The following is a 22,948-nucleotide window of genomic DNA, read 5'->3' as shown; positions in this document are numbered from 1 at the left end:
TGATAATTCTTATTTATTCTGATATGTATATTAGTTACGTGATGAAAAAACCCTAATATTTTTTATATATTTAGGTAATTAGAAATTAAAAATTGGAGATTGCCACTTTTGTCAAAAAGTGGAGATTGCAAATTTTGCTTCTACACCACTCAATTATATTAAATCTTTGATAGAAAAATATTTCATCCACCTGCCTCTAGTGAGGGAAGACTAAAAAGATATAATATTCCTTTATGAAAATCTGTTTGCCTAATTTACCTTTAAAAATATAATTCTACCATTGATACGTATCATTAGTTCCCAGTCAAATAGTCAGCTGAAGAGATTCAAGATGAAAAATTATTTCCGTTGCCGAGTCGCGGGTACGCACACTGCAACGCGCCGAAACGCGGGAGACGGAAAAAAGTTGCTAGAGAAGTCTACCGACTTCTTGACGGAAATTACGCGGCGCGCTCTAGGGTACGTTGGTCCGTTTAAATACATGGCAAGCAGACAAAAGAAATTTCCATATGGCGCTGCGCCGCGTCGCGCCGCGCCGACGGCGACGTAACGTCCTGGCCGTCCGTTGGTCGTTACGACCAGTAGACTACACTAAAATATTATTATTTTCTGCCGCTTGTTGCCGGTTTTCTTCCAATTTAATAATTTTTCAGATGAAATCCCTCAAATTCAACGCACAATATTTTATTTTCTATAAGATATAGTGTTTTAGTGTAGTTTTTGTACACGTGCAGAAAATCCAAAGAAATAGTGTACAGACTGGATCAAACGGAAACTTAAATCTAGTCCCTTTTTTATCAAGGCTCGATTCTAGTAAAAATTCAAAACATTTTTATATGACATACCTACTCTATTTATGGTTGGTATGATACCTGTTATTATACCTTCGAGTTTCGATGTTAAAAAATAAAAAAATAATATTTAAAGTTTTTCTACATCCACTTGTTTTTTTTTTATTAAATTAGTATTTTTAGTTGTATTGTAGTCATGTACAAGGAGGACAACTGTAGTTTAAATATTATATTTAATTTTCAAACAGGGTTCATTAGACTATATTTCTATTAGGTACATTATTTAAAAAAAAATTAAGAGTAAAAGTAACTTAAACATTCATAAAAATAGAAGTAATTACTGTTGGAGATTCTCAGTAACAATAAAAAAGGGGAATTTATATTGTAAACATTGAAATAACTGGAAGCTAAATTTTCTACCTGTTTATATTTAGAGCCAGTGTCTGACGAACTTTTTTTACGATGGCCCTAATATGTTTACTTCTAAAGTCGATAAGAGCCATCAGTAGAAGTCCATATCAGTAGAAAAAAGAAACAGAATATCTCCCTTTTTGTCGGTCGCGCGTACAAAATGCTTTTTGTTCGGCCTATTTGTTCTGCTTGTTCGTGCGCGCTCGGTTCGTTCAGGCTAAAATGCTCAAGTCTGGACGCACCTTTAGGAACAATACTGTTTTCGTCCTTTATTGATATAATGCTGAAAATCTCTCGAGTTACATGTCTCACTCTAAACATATTAAATTACATAGACGTAGGATGTAGAATATTCTGTTATGAAAGGACTGATCGAATAGCAGGCATCGCGGATTTGAAAAACATGGAAATAACGGGGTTGGAGATTTTACTTGCTCCATTTACCACACCAGTATTTATTAACAAAAAATCCAAGAATATTTTAAATGCATTATTTAATATTAGAACATTTAATAAGCTCATGAATAGCAACTTCGCTTTTTAATTTACTCGAATATTTTAACGGTCGTTGCGACCTGGTCGTCAGTGAGTTAGAGCCCTAAGGCAGGGCTTAGGCGAAATCTTGACGGGAAAAACTACGACGCTGGTTACTTTCTGTTGTTGGAACCCCAAATGGCGGCGTGCGCAAGGATATGCGCGTAGCGTTGTTTTATATGCCGTGGCTTTGGCCGTGGTATTAGTATCTTATGAGGATTGTGATCTATTCTTTGGTCTAACCTACATTATATTTTTACAGATTTTAAATAAAATCGGCGCTCATGAACCGTTTTTTTTCGTACGAATTTGTATCCAATGTTATCCCCACCTAAATAGTTGTTGTTTAATACTTACGGATTGTTGCAAAAGGAGGTAACGATATTCCAGGTAGAATCGCTTTGGCAAATGCTGGATCGCTTTCATCGGCCAGCAAACTAAGTGCCCCACTGAAAATTCCACTAAATGCTCTCGTTACTAAATTACCCGTTCTAATCCGGTCAAAAAGTTTGACTATTTCTGCTGCCATTGACATGCCGCTCTGGATCGCGTCACTGCTAAGGATATTGACGGCTGATCCTATGTTCACACCCTTAACAACCAAATTCATTTTACCTCGGAGTCCCATCGCCACGTTTACTAAGGGTCTTATGGATTTTTTGCTTTTCCTAAAATATATATTTCAGTTTTAATTCAATTCAATTCAAAATGTCTTTATTAGGTATATAAACAATTGTATACAAATTAAAATAATAACGATGGCGACGTTCACATTTGTGCTCTTCCACGCAACCATCCAAAAAAGTATATGTAAGAAAAGAGTAGTAAAATTAATAATCAAGTTATTACAGAAATACGATTAAAGACCTACATTATTCAATAATTAATTACAAAATATATATAAAAAAATGAAGTAATATGAAAGAAGTGAGAAAAAAATTGAACATAAGTTTAAATATTAGTCTTTCAACATGCGCTCTCCCAACACATATCCCTTCACTCTCTTTATAAAAGACTGAATGCCAGAAGGGTGTCCGATTCGAAAGGAAGGGTGTCGAGTTCAAAACAAGAGAGAACTGATTATTAGTTTGAAATGAAAACTGAACTTAAACGTTTTAATATTTTGACGTAACTAATTTACCTCTTTTTATTTCCTAGCCTACTACTATAATTTTTAGACCAATATAATCCTAAGCGGCAGCCTTCATATGTCAAACAGCGCCTTCTAGCTATCACAAAAAAGATGTAGAAACAAAATTTATACTGGAGATCATTAAGGAACAAAAACTTTTTTAAACGAGCCCTAGTTTGTTTAAATCGGCTAACCTAAACCAGAGCTATCCTTATTTTAATAAAAGCAAGTTTAACCTTCCCCCACCACTTTATTTTATGAGAAAAAAATTACAAGTTTCTCGATGATTACAATAGTAATATTTAAAATACCTGTCCACCTGCATATTTTTAAGAAAAAAACTGTTTTCTGATTGGCTATGAGAGAAACGCCCCCTTGCAGACATTTTTCGAACTTGAAAATAATTTCAAGCGATTTCTCTTAGTCGATTTGCCTATTAGAATTTTTTTCTCAAAGTTATACGATAAGTATATTCTGAGATACAGTCGGCGTCCATTCTTAATTGGCCACCCGGTACATGTAGAAAATGTAGACAATTAGTTGGTGTAGAAAATTAATATTCTACGTGTAGAAAATATGGTAGAATATGTAAAATTTTCTACCTACCCAACCCTGGTTCTGATTGGTCCAATAGTTATTAAATAATTATGCTTACCTCTTTTCGTGTTCACTGAAAAGATTCTGTAGTCGCATGGCATTTTCGTTGACATTGTCTTGTATGTTCAGTGTTTGGTCTGGTCTTTTGACTGCGTCGTTGCTTGTGAAAAACGACATTATCATGTCTGTGATTATCCTAACTGCCGCAACAATAGCGTCGAAGAGAGACATGGCTATCAACTCGATAAGTTTTATGATGATAGTAAAGACACCTAAAACATGACTAGTTTCATCTAAAGTTCAAAAAAAAAATTAAACCATGTATCTTTATTTTCTTTAAAACTTAAAAAAAATGTTTCCTCTTGTAAAGACAATTCGGGAACATACTGTATATACACTCACCGGCACGAAAAACGGGCACCTCATTTTCATGTATTTTAAAGTTTTATAGAGGGTTGTTCACCACATACGACACGGAGTATTGTAGCTAAACGATTAGATTTTTACAAATTCAAAAAAAAAAAGTTTTGGGTTCGTTGAAGGACTATTAGAGCTACAATTTAAAAATATTTTTACAAGATACAGAGTGTCCCAAATAAATAAAAAATATCAAAGTTGTATTTTTTTAAATGCAAATAATATACAGGGTGTTCCTGTATATTATTGCATTTTTAGTTTCTACGATTAAAATAAAGGTAAATTTGATTAAGGTTTATTACACTTAAACCTTACCGTTTTTGAAATATTTTGAATTTTGCGAAATTGCAGTATAAATTTTAAGGCTTCATTTCTCCGAGGATATCTAAGTTTTTAATACTAAATATTTACTGAAGTTTATTTATTGATCAGTTGTTATGTTGCAATAATAAAAATTATATTATTTTAAATAATTACTAGCTGGAAACGGCAATAACTTATTTAATTTAAATAGAACACCTTGTATATTTTATGAGAATCAGATGCACAATTTAATTGTCTATCAAATTGTATTATACCACTTCTTACCTATTCCTTCAAGTTTTCGTAGAAAATGCATTTTCTTATAATTTAGACCTCATTTATCAATATACCCATGGAATATTGACATTTTAGATTGTTTTTAAAACAACAGTTGTACAAAATGTACAGGCTACTGTAATATTATCGTTTTACTAAAAACGATAATATTATTAGCCCATTTGTATGCAAAAAGAAAACTATTTAAATCTTTATAAAAGAGTATACCATTAATTAAATATACCACCAGTATTTCCGCCCAAATACCAATTAATTACATACTTAATTGTGTTCGTTAATAAATTATTTTACATAAATGTGGATTTGAATCAGAAATCAATATAATAATAAGTTAGGAAAATGCGAACGTCTCTGTTGTTATAAATAAGCATTTGTCAAAAAATTAAATATCATTTTTAAGGTGTTACTTTTTACCACACTGTCTAATACACATACATAATTCAGTTTTTTAGTATTTGGAGCAATTATTATTAATCCACGCAAACAGTCAATTAATGTAGTTTGAATACTGGAATCATATTAGTTGGTCCTCTTTAACAAAAAATATTTAAAGAGTTTTTTTATATTTTAATAAAATAAACGAACTATATCGACAATATCGGTATCTGTACTCTTTAAAAATAATCTAAAATGTCAGTATTCCAAGGGTATATTGATAAATGAGTTCTAAATTACAAGAAAATGCATTTTCTACGGAAACTTGAAAAGATAGATAAAAAATGCTATAATATAATTTGATAGACAATTAAATTGTGCATCTGATTTTCATAAAATATACAGGGTGTTCCATTTAAATTAAACAAGTTATTGCCGTTTAAAGCTAGTAATTATTTAAAATAAATTTTTAGACACTCTGTATAAGGTAGTAAAGTTTTTATTTTTGCAACACAATAACTGATCAATAAATACACTTCAGTAAATATTTAGTAATAAAAACTTTGATACCCTCGGAGAAATGAAGCTTTTTTGAAAGAAATGAAGAAATTTTTACTGCAATTTCACAAAATTGAAAATATTTCAAAAACGGTAAGGTTTAAGTGTAATAAACCTTAATCAAATTTACCTTTATTTTAATCGTAGAAACTAAAAATGTAATAATATATAGTGTGTTCCATTTAAAAAAATACAACTATAATATTTTTTATTCATTTGGGACATTCTGTATCTTGTAAAAATATTTTTATATTGTAGCTCTAATAGTCCTTCATCGAACCCAAAACTTACAATTTGTAAAAATCTAGTCGTTTAGCTACAATACTCCGTGTCGTATGTGGTGAACAACCCTGTAGGTATATTGTGTTCTTGTGAACCAATTTTGGTGATTTTTTAAGCAATTTGTAACTAAATTATTTGACTTTTTCCTGTCTCTTTCTAAATTAAAATTGAAAGTTACCATCTGTAAATTATACCAGGGAAAACAAATTTTTGATATTTTGATGAAAGTTTGAAACACCCTGTGGAATATGTTAACAAAGCAAGGAATTTAAAAATCATTTTAAATCCTCATAATTATCTAGGTGTATATTTTCTCAATAGTTTGTTTCTTGGTTCCATCTCATTATAGCTTTATTTTTTTGGAGATATTCGCTTTTGAGGAAGACACTAACATTTTTTCGTATTTTTTACATTAAATCCATGCCATTGCCTTTGGTCCTAGTCAGGGGTGGATGGGCCATATGGGAAAAACGGGAAAATTCCCGGTGGGCCGGTGGAAAGATGGGCCGGTGAGTCGGCCGGTCCCAATCAGAACTCAAAAAAAAATTGGATTAGCAAAATTTAAATGGTTAATCTTCTAACTAAAGTGACAGTAAGATTCTTAGAGACTCCATAACTAACTAATCAATTTGCATCATCAGTATAATCGTCAGTTGCTTATAAACATAAACACCAATTTGTAAAATAACTGTTGTAAGATGTCTTTCTTTGAGACACTTATAATTTTAATAAACATCTGTTGTTTGTTCGGTTTGAAAATGTTCATTATACAGGGTGACTTTATAAGTGCAAATATTTTCAGAGCTGGTAGATCTCAATAAAAGAAACATAATATCGTCCTATTGCTGCCAAAAGTCACTAACTAACATTTTTCTGAACAACCAAATTCAATCACTAATTATGTTTTGAAGCGGAGAATCGATTGCAAAAGTAATTAACTAAGATTTCTGGCTATTTATGTTACTAACTATAACATCTTCATGCAATTCAATTCATCTTTAGACGCATTTTTCTCAGAAGTAATAAAAAGTAAGTTAGTGACTTTTGGCAGCAGTGGGACGATATATTCTCTTTACCGTGTTTCAAATAAGTCCAATCGAGTTATTAAAGTTTGAAAATTAAAAAAAGATTTGTTTTTAAAAAAAATTGAGTCACCTCAATTTTTCGGTATTTGCATCTCTTTTCGTGCCGTAATATCAGAGATTAAGAAACTATACCGTGGGAAAATTTGCGGTGAACAGGAAGTTCTAAAAAGTTTTTTAAAATATATAGGAAAAGTTCAAAGAAAATGCACGATTTTTTTTTGCAAAAGAAACCTCATAAACTTGTTCTTGGGGTCAAAATATACCACCCCTGAAAATATTTGCACTTATTTAAGATTCACCCTATATAGTTTCACCACTATTCTTTTATTAGTAACTAATAAATATGACTGACTGGCAGCAGAAAAAAGAATGAATAGCATTAGGTAAATTTAAATAGTCTCGATCTAAGTGTATACTAAGAATACGGTAACGTAGATTGACAACTGGGGGCTTCGGTGCAATATTTTTTTGAAAAAGCTGCAACACGAGCTCCCCTTTGTAAAAAGATTGACGAATTTGACGCGAACTCTGCGGTTGACAGAGAAAACTTGCGATGGCTATCTCTTTGCTTGAGAACTACCAAGTCTAAAATGTTGCTTAAATTAATTTACTAAAAATTACTTAGACAGAAGAGAAGAGTTAAATAAGGTTTAAACTAGATTAGATAATAAAATATTAATATGTCTGGAAAATCCAAATATTCTTATTATGGACTGTGACATATCATTCATTACCTCAGAACACATTTATGTGCACTGCATATAGGTCTAGGTTTTTTTCGTTTGTCATGGTATTACCATACAAGATGCCAAATATAGAAAAGCATACAGAAAAAGTGATAAGAACTAATTTATAAGCCTTCCATAATAATAACCTAAAAAATGCAGCAGTTTTAATGGCGACTGCAAATAAATTGTTCATTCAGTTAAAAACACGTATACACGACGAGGCTGCTGCTCTAACAGAAAAGAGAGAACTTCTTTCTACAATGTGTAAGAAATTATATACCTGAAAAACTAAAAATAATGTATTTCACAGAGGATTGGGCCAGCTGAACTAGATAGTAGATTAAATTTACATGAAAGGAAATCCAGAAAAGATCCAGTGGTTCTCAAAATTTAAGCAAAACAGCATTTTTTGTTTAAATTTTTAAAGTAAAATAACTTGGTTATTTTTGACTTACTTGAAAAACGGTAAAGGGAGAAGATTAACCATTTAATTTTTGCTAAATCAATCTTTTTTTGAGCTCTGATCAGGACCGGCCCGCCGGCCAATCTTTCCACCGGCCCACCGGGAATTTTCCCGTTTTCCCATATGGCCCATCCACCCCTGATTTATATTAAACCACATGCATACTTTCTGGTTAGATTTCCTAAGAATATTGATATTCGTACGGAGTGGCTATGTGTATTTTTTATATAGTTTAATTGTTGTGACAGTAAACATTCAGTTTATTGTTTAAATATATTCATTTTACAAATTATATTTTTAAAATTAATGTACAAATTTGGCGCGCGGACGTTAGGTCCTCGACAAGGATAGATAGAGTAGAAGCACCGCGTGTGCCACAAAAAAAGAAGATAAATGGAAGTCGTTGATATGTTTGCGACAGTTTCCATAATGATTTACTTATCCACGTAAGTATATATGATCTTGGTATGGAACTTACCTGCCACACCGTAGAGGAGCAGGCCGCCGAACACTCCTATGAAACTAAAAAGTAAAATGGGCGCGGTGATCAGGAAAATCAGAACAGTTTGTAAGGTCAACTTTTGGCCTAGTTCATAGAGGATGGCGAACATAACAAATAAACCATTACAGGATATCAGCAACAGTATCAGAGGTATACTACATGAAAAATAAAAGTAAAGATATTAGTTCATTAAAATAACATTATTAAAATAACAATAACTATATTTCCAAAGATATTCAGAAAAAAAACTTTCTTTCAAAACCTGAAATAAAAAAGCAGGTCCGTATTTAAAAAAATTAAGTTGGCCTCTGTATCTCACAAATTATCAACTAATTTAAAAATCAGATAACCCTAATAAAGTGGCTATGAAAATGTACAATTAGTTTTTTGGTTTTCTAAAAAGTAACGACAGGAAAAAATAAAATTGATTTTCCAAAAAAACTCAGCAATCCTTGAAATTATTAAAACTTTAAAATTTATTTTTTTGATGGCATCGTGGTGAACATGCCAAGGAAAATACCAACTTTGCCCCAATTTAACCATCTTCTTATCTATTACGGTTTCCGAGATGCTCGTACCTCGAATTTGTAGAAGCCTGTATAGACATTATTTACTAACCTTAATGCTAATGATCCAAATGGTCTGTAATCCGTTTTCTTGAAAAAGTCTAAGATTCCTGAGATAATGGGCCATATAGTTGCAAAACCGCCTGGCAAGGCAAACCATCCTTCCGAAGATAAATTAAACGCAGGTAATAGATTGCCCATATCGTCCATCATCCCTTCATTCAAGACCTTTATGAGGGCCTCAACAATTGAGACATCATGTTCGGCTAAAAACTTTCAACGCTATACAGGGTGTTTTAAAAAACATGTACCATCTCTCGTGGGGAAATTCCTCAAGTCAAACTAAGATTTATTTTTCATAGGTTCGGTTCTGCTTTTTTTGTAGCTACAGGGTGTCTTAATATTTTTGCGATTTATTATAATTTTCTTCCAAGTACTTTTAGCGTTTTGAATAAAATTTTGGGGGTAAAAGTTGTGCTATAAATGCGACATATTTTAAAGTTTAAAAAGTGTCGACATATTCACTAGGGCCACTGACTTTTTTCTCTTTGTTAGTGAAATAGTGTAAGCAGTTTAATACCCATTAAAAGTTGTCTCTTGATATTTTGCCGATTTCGACCTCCTTGATGAGATAAATGCAATTTTATTAATTTGCCTTGATCCAAGTCTAATAGCAACCTTCAAAAAAAAATTAATATCGTTAACTTGCAAACGTTTTAAATAAGTACTCATTATTGATTCCTCATCAACAAATATGAAAAAAAGTTCGTATAAACATGGGTATGGAAATGCATAGTTTTAGAGCTACAGGATGTTAAAACTTTTTAAAATTAGTTTTTTTCTAATTATATTTTAATTACCAGGCAACGCCAACGGCCCAGCTATAGTACAATTCTTTTAAAAGTTCCTCAATATGGCCGACCTAGTTACGAAAATTGGTATTTTTTTTTAATGAAAAATATGTTGGCGTTAGCGAATTCAGAAATTGATTTTTGATTTACTCTTTGGTTAACAATAACATTTTTCAGGATTATCAAGTTGATGTTAAAGTTAGGCATAGATAAATGCAGCAAGTTTAGATTGGAAAGCCCGTCAAAATTTTTGGTCGCAAAATTATTTTGGGTCGCGACCGTTATACGCGATCTGGCGCTGCTATAGCGGTCGCTAAGAACAACGGCAAACAAAAACAGAAATAATTTTCTCTTGTCAAAGTCAGAATCTTCAAAAATCATAATAATCTTTCAAAATCTAAACCGTTCTCATTGAAGGAATTCCGAAAAGTGTTTATAGCGTCCATTTTCAAAGTAATTATTGCTATCTTGTGAGTTTAATTCAAGTTTTATTTACTCCAACCGGTGATAATTGTGAAAAAGTGGCATTAAAAACTTAAAAAGCTGTGCTGTCAACTGTGAACTGAAAAAACCATCGTGGATCGTGGCATAACGTCGGTTTCCAATGTTTCATAGGTATTTCATACATGCGTCCTTATATAAAATAAAGTTTCTTGTATGCAACACACTGTATCTTATTTATAAAATTAAACGAAAATAATAATAAATTTGAATAAACAATATTTGCCGATATAATTCCGGAAAAAGCCGAACCGCTCCGAAATTTTCAAAAGTTTTGGGTCGCGACCGTTGCAAGAATAGCGCCAAATAGTGTTTATATTGTCCTTATAGGCACTTTCCAATCTAAACTTGTTTCATTTATCTATGATCGCCTCATAACGTCGGTTTCCAATGTTTCATAGTTCATAGGTATTTCATACATGCGTCCTTATATAAAATAAAGTTTCTTGTATGCAACACACTGTATTTTATTTATAAATAAACGAACGAAAATAATAATAAATTTGAATAAACAATATTTGGCGATATAATTCCGGAAAAAGCCGAACCGCTCCGAAATTTTCAAAAGTTTTGGGTCGCGACCGTTGCAAGAATAGCGCCAAATAGTGTTTACATTGTCCTTATGGATGAAGTTAGGTTATTAGGTGGTTGGTTGTCATAAATCACAAATAAATAAGAACATAGATTATTGAAATTATTTAATAAGAATAAAGGTATTTTACCGCAGATCTGAAGAGATTTTACTTAAAGGTATTTTATAAACTTTCTCAGTGAGAATAATAACTCCCCTGTTTCTTATATTTTAGTTAAAGGGACGTAAGAACTATAGGAAGTTAATTTTTGTTTTCATGTTTTGACGATATCTGAGAGTTCCTAGAATTATCAAGATTATTGAATAATTATAGTTCTTTAATAAGTGAAATTAATAGAAGACTTGGAGATAGGACGATGCGTTTCATGATATAGTTGATAGATCACCCCATTTCTCTTAATTTATGTTTTTATTTCAGTACAATTAATCACAAATTGAATTGATGTGTGCAAAAACAGCTATATATTTTCAAACATCTTATTTAAATAGTTCTTTTATATACTGTTAAACTGTATCAACTACAAAGTCTAGCAAAAAGTTATAAGGTAATAAATTTTGTAGATATAATAATTTATGAAAATTTATATGTAAAGATTAGAACACAATCCTCTGAGGGAAAAAGAAATACTCAAAAACTCACTAAATATGCTTTATTAAAAATAACAACATACAAAAACAGTCATCCATGCAAACTGTAATAATCAGAACATTATCCACATTATACCTTTATTAAATTTGTGTTCACACTCCTGTCAGGAAAGCCAGAAATGTTTGTTTAAATATTAACTTATTTTAAATTGCCAGAAACACATCAGAATATGTCACAACCACAACTATAGGTCTGGAATCTGTACTAAATTTTATACCTAGTAAGTGATGCGTCAACTAACAAGTATAGGATAAAAAAGAATTATTAATATAGAGTGTACTATACGATGTCCTTCTGCTTATTTATGAAATGACTTTCCTTTCAAATACCCCAGTGCAGTTATGACATTTACCATGTTGAAATTGCAAAAAATTTTAGAAAGCTGCGACTATTGAAAATAGTTAGCATTAGTATCCCTTATTAACATACTAAAAGTTCCCATTTGTCCGGTGTGTGCGTCATCAAAAAAAATCGGCCGCCATCTTGAATTTTTGTACTTTTTGGGAAAAAATGTAAATAACTCGACACCGGTGCATTATAACGAAAAACTTCAATAGGTAAAAATTAAAGAGAATAAAAAACTCTACCAGAATCAATAAAAAATAGTTTATTATCATAACGCAGTGACGTACAAAATTTTTTTGAAAATCGAGCAATTTTTAAAACTAATCACAATGCAAATTACTAATTTTTTAAGCTTATTAACAAATAACATGGATATTTAGCATCAATTCAACTAAAATACAATCCTTGTGACGTTTCCAAGAAATATTTATTGGTGGTTTAATAATATCTCAAAATTAACAAAAATTGTAAAAGTGTATCCTTTACTAAATACATGTGTACTAATAATGTGCGAAAGATGCCTCCACCTTGTCCCGATCGGGCTATTTGCACTTAAACCAAGGTCTTTTTGTTACCATTTTGTAAACAACTTGTTTTTAAAAATACAGTGACAGTTTGAATAATTAGACTACAGATACTGATTTGTTAGTTTTATTACTGCATTATCGGACAAAAAATTCTATTTTTATGCTTCGGCCTGGAAAATCGTCCAAACCTCACAGAGTAACTGACATCGGTAATATGCAGAACAAGATTGGTGACATGAAGCATTCACTCTTATTTGCACATGCTATATGAGGGTGTGATACAACCTCGTGCTTGTTTAAAAAAGGTAAACTGGCGATTCTCGAAACGTTGCAAAAAGATCCTCATCTGCGACAAATTACATCCATTTTTTTAGATCCTGCAGCACAAAAATCTGAGCTAGTCGAAGCTGGAAATACATTCTTATTTTCATTATATGGTCGACATAGGCTAGCAAAAGATTTAGATCAGTTGAGGTATTATAAATATAAAACCCTTACATCTCGTCAGGTACTTAGTAAAAATTTTGATTTAGCTACCTTACCTCCAACAACTAACGCAGCTGAAAATCATTATTATATATCATTTACAAATGCAGTATTGGCTAAATAACGGAAAAGAGGCAACAGAATGGGGATGGACTAAAAAAACGGATACCTTTGTTCTAAAAACAACGTCAAACGCAGTGGCACCAGAATTTGTATTGAAAATGATTTACTGTAATTGCAAATCTGGATGTAATAAACTATGTACATGTTTAAAATCCAATATGCCCTGTTCAAACTTGTGTGGTAACTGTAATGGTATTTCTTGCGACAACAAAGAAATCTCGGTCGATGAAGAACAAATCGAATAAAATTGTAAACTTAATTTTTTTTCTAGAGATGACAGTTTGAAAAGTTAGGTTACAAGTTGGTAACACATTTTTATTAAAATGGTCATAATTTGAATGATTGTTATTCGATTTGTAGGGGTGGTATATTTATAATGTATTTATCATAATGAAAAAGTGTTAAGATCGTAGATGATATTTATGTCAAAAAGACATTCGCAAGTACTTTAGATTTTATTTTTTTCTTCCAGCCTGTAGCCTAATTTTTCAAACTCTCACTGTATGTATTTTTAAAAAGAAGTTGTTTACAAAATGGTAACAAAGAGACCTGGTTTAAGTGCAAATAGCCCCGACCGGGACAAGGTGGAGGCTGCTTTCGTACATTATTAGTACACATGTATTTAGTAAAGAATAGCTTTTACAATTTTTGTTAATTTTGAAATATTATTAAACCACCAATAAATATTTCTTGAAAATGTCACAAGGATTGTATTTTAGTTGAATTGATGCTAAATATCCATGTTATTTGTTAATAAGCTTAAAAGTTTAGTAATTTGCATTTCGGTGATTCCTTTTAAAAATTGCTCGATTTTCAAAATTTTTTTGTACGTCACTGCGTTAGGATAATAAACTATTTTTTATTGATTCTTTATTCTCTTTAATTTTTATCTCTTGGAGTTTTTCGCTATAACGCACGGTTTTCGAGTTATTAACATTTTTTCCCAAAAAGTACCAAAATTCAAGATGGCGGCCGATTTTTTTTGATGACGCACACACCCGACAAATGGGGACTTTTAGTATGTTAATAAGGGTTACTAATGCTAACTATTTTCAATGGTCGCAGCTTTCTAAAAATTTTTGCAAATTCAAAATTATTTGCACTGGCCTAAAATGTGAGGAATACCAGTAAAATAAAACATAATTTTTGGTTTGGTTTGCTGTTTGATATTAACTACATCTATTAGAAACCTTAAGTGCTTTTAGTGAGTAAATGTATTTTTTATTATTCTTTGTGTGTCCTGTAAAGTAAAAAAATATATATTTCAAGAAATATAAAAACAATGGCAATAGATATCAAACAGATTCATAAAAACTACTTACAATTTATTGTACATATTATATATTTCAAGCTATGAATGATTTCAAGTGTTATTTGATCTTTGGTCCCATTACCAACATTACCTTATTTAGGTCTTTTCTACTAACTCAACTTTTAAATCTGTTTTAAACCTTCTTTCTATTTTAAAACTGATTTACAACAATCTGTAATGCCCGCGCTGTTTCCTGAAATATAAGTTTTAATCTATTTATTATTATATACATATTACAAACCTGAAAATTACTGATACGAGGAAACTTCTCAAAATAATTAGAGACCTTTTTACAAACATCTGGACCATATCTGGACTAACTTATTTTCACGAATTTGTGGACGAGTCAATGCTTTCTAATACGTTTTTAAGCGTTTTACACATTTTGAATATATTACAGCTTATTCCTCAATTCTTGATCGGTGAAAAGATTATTTATAACTATATAATTAGTACTGCAGGCTGCAGGTTAAATAAAAGAACAAAATCAAGTAGAATTTGTGAATAAAAACTCAAAAAATAATGAAAATATTTAGAAAAAGGGGGCGTAAACGTCACTGTCAGTCAAGTGTCAGAATTTAATTAGATTTACCACAGATTATCAATTTGAACGATTTGAACTACAGTCGATTCCAGTCCTCTGATTCCAGTCTAGAGATTTTCGTTTTTTAAGCCTCCCATACTGAAGTCCGCCATATTGGGAAGTTTTAAATGAATACAAGTATACATACGTCGAAACACCGGTTCCCATTAGAACACCGAAGTTAAGCGACGTAAGGCGATACTAGTGGATGGACGGGTGACCGGTTCGAAACTCTGTATCGTGCTGTTGTCCAAAAAAGGCAAAAGTGTAAAATCTATTGACACACACTTCTCATTCACGCCGGTTCGAGGCCGGATGAGATCGGATATCTCGTGAGTAAGAGTCGATTTAGACACTTGCCAAGTCGGTAGGCCGTTGACCATGATATGGTCGAGGACCGCGGTTCGGATTCCGTGTAAACAAAGTAGGCCCCGTCTAGATTAGCCCTGGCAGCAAAAAGGAGACGTTAACTTCAAAATCTTTACTTTACTTTATTTTAATTACCATTTTTTTATTTGAAATTACTGTTAGGTTGGACTAATAGTAATAATATTTAATAATAAATTAGGTAAAATATATAATTTGTTTATTAATTTTTTTTTATTTTATTAATTCTGATTAATAGAATTGCGTTTATCTCATTAAAGAGGCCGAATTCGACAAAATATCAAGAGGTAACTTTTAATTGGTCTATATAATTTTGATATCAAAAGAAAAAAAAACAGTAACGCACATGTTTTTTTTTTAAATATTCCAGTGATAACCCATATGACGTCCCTGATAAATTTATCGACACTTTTTTAGAATTAAAATATGTGGCACTTATAGCAATTTTTACCCTCAAAATTTCATTCTAGTCACTAAAAGTACTTGGAAGAAAATTATAATAAATCGAAAAATTATTAAGAATTTAACACCCTGTAGCTACGAAACAAAGCAGAATCGGACCAATATTGATATGAAAAATAATAATTATTTTTAACTGAGGAATCTTCCCACGAGAGATGGCTCATGTTCTTTGAAACACCCTGTATATACGCTAAATATACTCACAAACGGACTACTATCAATTACCTTTCCTACCACAAGAATCAGCTTCAACTGCTTAAATTGGTTAAAAATTACGAAATTTTATTTATCATCTAGATGGCTGAAAATTAGTGTACAGGTTCCATTTTAATTGAAATTATCCGGTATCTCCGTTATTAGTAAAGATAGAAGGGTGCGGTTTTCACGAACCTGTCCCACTTTTTTGTCAAAAGGAAGATGCTGTAAACAAAATTTTCATAGCCCTTTGCGTTTCTGAGCTACAGGGTCTTTTTAAAATTTTGCAATTTGGGACATCTATTGTATCTCTGTTATTGTTGCTATCGAGAAAGTTAAGTTGGTTAGGTTAAAACTGTTTAATGTAGAACTTTTTACATAACTTTTTCGACACCCTGTATGATTTTTTAAAAAATTTCAAAATATGTAAAAAAACCAAATCAATTTTGCTTGTCCAAGCGTTTTCACGAAAGACTAACCATTTTTTAAATAACAAATATTGTAATATTTGAAGGGCGCTTTTACCCTCTTGGAATTTGAGATTCGAGAAATCCCTCCTTATCGAACCTCTACACCCCACAGTCAATCCGTTTGCCAAAAATCAGCTTTAAACGTCAAGCAGTTTGAGCAGAATCGTGATTACTCAATGATCATATTTTATGAAACACCCTGTATAAATTTATAAAAAAATCTTAAAATATGTAAAACAACAAAATAAAATATACGTGTTTAAGAGTTTTTTCCGAAAAACTCACCGGTTTTTAAATAAAAAATATTTTAATATTTAAGGAATAGTTTCACCCCCTTAGAATTCGAGTTTCCAAAAATCCCTTCTTATCGAACCTCTACACCCTAAAGTCAATCTGTTTTTAAAAAATCAGCTTTTTACGTAAAGTGCTTTAAGCAGGATCGTGATTAATCAATGACCAGATTTTTCGAAACACCCTGTATACATTTTTAAAAAATCTTAAAATATGTAAAAAAACAAGATAAAATATACGTGTTTAAGCGTTTTTTCCGAAACTTGACCGTTTTTTTAAATAAAAAATATTGTAATATTTGAGGGGTGGTTTCACCCTCTTGGAACTGGAATTTCGAAAAATCCCTTCTAATCGAACCTCTACACCCTAGAATCAACCTGTATGCCAAAATTGAGCTTCTTACGTTGAGTGATTTGAGCAGGATCGTGATTAATCAGTATGTCAGTCACTTAAGGATTTTATATATTAGTATAGATTAGTATACCTATGTAGACTTTGGTATAGATCATGGTCTACTAATAAATATGATATAATTTTTTTTAAATATTGCAGTAAATAGTGAAAATAAATATAGAGTGATATATATTTTTGAGAAGCTTATGGTAAGTCAGGTCATATACTTTATAAATATACAGGGTGTTCCATTTAAAACGAAGAGGGTTACGAACATTTTGTTTACAGCATCTTCCGTTTGACAAAAAAGTGGGACAGGTTTGTGAAAACCGCACCCTTCTATCTTCACTAATAACGGAGAACGGAGATACCGAGGGAGATACCGTATGATTTCAACTAAAATGGGACACCCTGTACTTATGTAAAATTCAAAAAGAAATAACTCTTTAAAATATTTGATTTTCAAAATTCAGCCAATAAAATTTTTAGCCATTTATTTTTTAAATGTCCAATTTAACCGATATTATAGCAAGAGTTTAAATGATTAAGTATGTATGCCATTTATAATTTATTTTAAAGCAAGAAGGGGAACAAAAAAGGAGCCTGCTTGGGAAAAAGTCCAGCAGTTTTGAAACTTTGCAGGTTTATAGGTTTTGGGGTCCCTAACTAAAATCCATAAAATGCACATTTCCAGACGTGCCAACGGCGCGGCGCCGCCATCTTGCCAAGATGGCGCCTAAAATCGGTGTTTTGTGAATATCTCGAAAACTGTACGTTTTTCGCAAAAATTTGAATAGAGCAAAATTAAAGAGAATAAAATTTTCTATAAAAAAGGTTCTATAAAGATTTTTGCTAAAGTCAACCGTTTAGGCACAAAATCCCTGGAAATTTTACAATTTTGCGTAAAGTATATTATATTTATAGTCGATTTTCCGAAATCAAATGTCGATCAGGGTTCACTAAAACTAATTTTAGTTTAGTTTCTTCAATTTTGTCATGAAACAGTGGCGTATCATTAATTCGCTCATTAATTTATGAATAATTAATTGTCGTGCTGGACAGCATTCATTGTAAACTTACCACCAGGTTCAGCATTGGTCTGGTTGTACCAAAGATGCCGAAGAATGGGGTTGGAAGAAAACAAAAACAGGCATTACTCCAGTCACAACGGTGACAGGTCCAGCTCCAAAATCTCTGTAGCAAAGCCTGCGGATGCAGAAAAGCATGATTAAAATGTTCAATGATTTGTGCATACTGCAATGGGAAATCCTGTGACAACGTCACTAAAGTGTTACTCAACGAATCGGATGAGGAGTTGGACTTGCCTGTAGATATACCTCTGGCAGCTGAAAATGAAGAGTTGGACGAATTGAGAGACCACCCTGATGAGCCCAGCACAGCAGACACGATGGACTTTGATATCAATGAGCCAGATCCGTCGGACTTGTGCAGATAAGTTTAAGTTTTTAATTTACCTAGTGGAGTATAGTCTTTCCAACGATAAGATCCTTGGCAATGATAGATGTGTCTGTCATTTTAATTTCAAAGTAGTTTTTTTTATTTTACAAAGAAATAAGTTGGCACAATTGGAACGTATAATTAATATATTTAAATTTTGGTGACAAGTGATTACTTCAAAATATTGTGAAAAAAAATGTATTAAACTGAAAAAATCTAATCTTGGTTAATTAACTTTAATCTAAATTTTTTTTCTAAATTTTTTTTCTGCAGTACTAAAATTTATTATTTACCTATCGTGTGATGTTATTTTACAGATACTCCAGTTTTTGGTACCATATACGAGATAGTATACAACTTTATTTGTTGCTAATACAATTCTCTGGCCATAGCCTCTGGCAAACTGTGTTTCTGGCGGTCTCTGGGCACCGAATATTAACTGTAAACTATGGTCTGGGTCAACAATTAATTTTTCCTCGAGTTTCCTCCACTTAATTTTAAAAAACACGAAACACAAGTAACAACACAGTCCAAAATGCAAAATGCAAAATATTTATCATTTCTATTTGACACAAAATTATAACCTGGCAAGAGTTTGACAATTCTCAAAAATCTTAAGTCGAGTTCATACGCATCGGAGTCCATTTGTCGTTCATCGTTGCGTCAAACCAATAATATTGAAATATGATCTGTCGTTTTTGAAATAAACCAATAAAACTGGTTAAAAACAACAAGAGACGACTCATGACGTATTTATTTATAAACCCATCCATAGTTAACTTAAAAAATATTAGAAACTTTTTTTAGTAAAATAAATAGATTGGCATGGAAGTCATCGGCTTTTTTTCTGTCATCGTCTGTCGAAATCTTACCTGAGAAAAAAAACAGAGTATAGGCCTCCGGGGAGACCACATTAAAATAAACGCGCCATGTACAGTACGTCTGCTGGATCTGTGTCTATGAAAGGAATGCGGACAAAAAACATTTAAATAAACAGCAATAAGCAATATATTTTATACGTCGATTTGACGAGTGCGTCACCGCAAATCGCTCCGCCCACTCATTTTATTGGCTACTTGCAATTTTGTCGAATTTTTATTGATGGGACGCGTCGTCTATTTTTTTACAAAAAACATCAAGAGAATATCGTTTCCTTTCTCACGGATACCCCGTAGCTACAAAACGGACAGACGTACTGTACTTTATCTCTTGGGTGGTGTGGAAACAAAAGTACACATTTTCAATAATTAAAATTAATTATGCATAAATTAATAAGCGAATTAATGATACGCCACTGTTTCATGACAAAACTGAAGAAACTAAACTAAAACTAGTTTTAGTGAATCCTAATCGACATTTGATATGGGAAAATCGACTATACATTTAGGTATCATATATTTTACGCAAAATTGTAAAATTTCCAGGGATTTTGTGCCTAAACGGTTGACTTTAGCGAAAATTTTCGTAGAATCTTTTTTATAGGAAATTTTATTCTTTTTAATTTTGCTCTCCTCAAATTTTTGCAAAAAATACATAGTTTTCGAGATATTTACAAAATACCAATTTTGGGCGCCAATTTGGCAAGATAGCGGCGCCGGCGCCGCACATTGATTCAGAATGCAATTCTACGATTCCAAAAATATTTATGTTATGTAAGTGTTTTTTTCGGCTTTATAAATCAAGATATAAGCTAATAAACTCTTACAAATGATATTGCAAAAGTTTTTTTTACTAACTATAGATAATATACATATAGATAATAACTATAGATACGAGTGCCCTATAAACGATTGTTTAGTCCCAAAAAATGAGTTATGCCAGATAACTTTTTTATTTTAATGGAAACACGTACATTTTTTATTTTATTTGTGGATTTTATGTCAAATTCTAGACATACTCGTATTTTATGTTTTATACCTATTTTCAACTGTTTTTAAGCTGCAAATAACTGAAAATCGACATTTCACCCTCTTTGTCTACCTATACAGTGTCTACCATAATGTTGGCTACATATGTATAAATGAAATAAAATAATAAATTTTGTATGGGGGATCGCTTCTGCGTGTTTAGTAACTTTAAATGTCATTATGACACCAGTCACGTGATCACTGTTATGGCGGCAAATTAAAAAAAAACGCTATGAAAACCCGAAAAGTGGGGTTAGATGGCAAAATATCGAAAAAAGTCATTCGAAAAAAGTGTTTAAAATGATATTTTAAGGCTATCTACAAAATTTGGGACAATTATAAAAAGTGGAAAATACATATTTTTAGCCCTGGCTCCAAGCCTGGTTCTTCTATGAAAATTTTTTATATGGAATTTATTACTGGATTAGCTCAAGTAACTTAATCAAAGTATAGCACCATTGAATTATTGGACAAACTGTCAAGAAACACGGCATGGCTACAAAAAAATATCGTTTCGAAATCGACTTTTCTGATTGTATCCTCTGGAAATGACTTCAATATGAAATTTTGAATTGTTTTGTACATAACGTTTTGATTTGTTCTACTTTTCATGCAGTTTCATTGTAAAATAATCAATAGTGTTAACAACTAAGTTTTTGCCGTCAACTGAGAGATCCTCACTTCCAACAATATGTAAAACATAATCCAAGAGTATTTGTTGGCTGTTAAGTGTTCTAGGGTGTAAAGGACCCTTCGATTTCAAAACTTCAAAAAAGTCGATACGCCTGATCGTCGCGAAATTGTCTATAAAAATACAAATTAAAAGAGAAGGGGCGTCTGGTGGCAAAAGTTTTCTGTTTTATTTAGAAGGAAAAAAGGTAGAGAAAAAAATGATGTTAGTATTTGAAAGTCGTAACAAGGCACAAAGAAGTTCTACCTTGGTATGCAACAACGTTTTCGCATTATTCTTTAATTTACAATGTACACTTTAATTGAGCGTCCTAAAGTATCTTTCATACTAAACATCATAATTTTATGCAAAACACAAATTACATATCTCCAGAAATATGCAGTATGATTTTGAGAAATCAAAACACACAAATATTAATTTAACGAAACGGTTAAGACTGCAATCAACAGAGATCAGAATTTCTCTAAACGGCGTATTAACTGTTTCGACTTTCGATCAACGTGAAGCAATTGTTTCTTAGCCAGGGCGAATGGATTTGTGTAGCACTGTTTATTAGCTTTCTTTGAAGGATAATATATAATTTTGTAAAAGATTTAAGTCAATAAGAAATTTGAATTTTGGAACTTCAGAAATCCATTTTCTATCACTGTGCGCCGGCGGCAAGTCTGGAGATGTGCATTTTATGGATTTTAGTTAGGGACCCCAAAACCTATAAATCTGCAAAGTTTCAAAACTTCTGGACTTTTTTCCAAGCAAAAATCCCCAATGACTGAACCATAACACCAAAGTCAAATTTGACCTAATTCAATAAATAAAATAAAAGCCCGTAATCATACCATATGAGACTTTATCTGTGACATGTAGAAGAACTATATTAAAATTTCAGATTCTTGAAATTTTAGTTGAATTCAGCGAATGGTTAGTGGCATATTTTGGGACGTCGGGACAAGCAGTGGCTTTTGAACATTTTATAATGAATTCATACTACCCAATAAGTATGGTTGCATCGCAACATAGAAAGTTTACAAAGTACATACACATGTAGTCATGAATCTTCTGCAAAAGTTCCGGTCCAAGACTACTCAAAGCGACTTTTATAGTAACATTAACTTTGATTTTCTTCTTGCCTCCAACTACCGCTAAAACAAAATAAAAACATGTAATAATAGTTAATTTGGCTCAAGTTTCGTTAACTTGAAATCAGTTATATAAGAAATATTTGTCTATTTAGTATTTATAGGCCAGTAAGCGAGGGTTTTACGGTCCGAATTCTGAACACCTGCACCGATTGACGTGAAACTTTAACAGTGAATATGTAAGACACAAAAGTTACAAAGTAGCGATCTGTATATTCACCCTGGGGGTAAAACTACTTACAATAACTGATAAAATGAATAATAATTTCAAATTAACTGAATAACCAGACTGGCCGTCTTTTAACTGAAAACCATATGTCGGAGGAAAAAATCAAAGGATCAAATTTGCTTAGAAAAAAAATGCTCAGAAAAAAATGCTTCAAAAAATATTTTTATTTTAAGAGAAGTCATTCGCGTATATACCATTTTTTTCTTAAAAAATATTCAATCCGCATCTCGCACGAACGCATCGCTTTTTCGCTTTAATATGTTGCTTATTACTGATAAAAATAAGTAAAAGTCGTACAACATAGTATGTACTAAAATTA

At 31.8% G+C, this 22,948-nt stretch overlaps 1 protein-coding gene across 4 annotated transcripts in view; it reads right to left on the bottom strand.

The window, feature by feature from the left end:
- The window catches only part of LOC115888359, a 54,978-nt gene that overhangs the window by 9,278 nt on the left and 22,752 nt on the right, over positions 1-22,948 (bottom strand). For 3 of the 4 annotated variants that reach the window (XM_030908065.1, XM_030908067.1, XM_030908068.1), the window contains 5 exons: positions 22,302-22,403; positions 9,094-9,307; positions 8,452-8,630; positions 3,524-3,737; positions 2,094-2,404 (listed from right to left, as the gene is read on the bottom strand). In XM_030908065.1, coding sequence (XP_030763925.1) covers positions 2,094-2,404; positions 3,524-3,737; positions 8,452-8,630; positions 9,094-9,307; positions 22,302-22,403 — 1,020 coding nt within the window. The remainder of the gene's footprint in view (positions 1-2,093; positions 2,405-3,523; positions 3,738-8,451; positions 8,631-9,093; positions 9,308-22,301; positions 22,404-22,948) is intronic. The other variant, XM_030908066.1, reaches the window with a different exon arrangement.

This window comes from Sitophilus oryzae, unplaced genomic scaffold (assembly GCF_002938485.1).
Source record: "Sitophilus oryzae breed Bouriz unplaced genomic scaffold, Soryzae_2.0 scaffold_734_pilon_pilon, whole genome shotgun sequence".
NCBI classification, from domain to species: Eukaryota; Metazoa; Arthropoda; class Insecta; order Coleoptera; family Curculionidae; genus Sitophilus; species Sitophilus oryzae.
The sequence above is the reverse complement of the archived record's forward strand: the minus strand, read 5'-3'. Positions and strand labels throughout refer to the sequence as shown.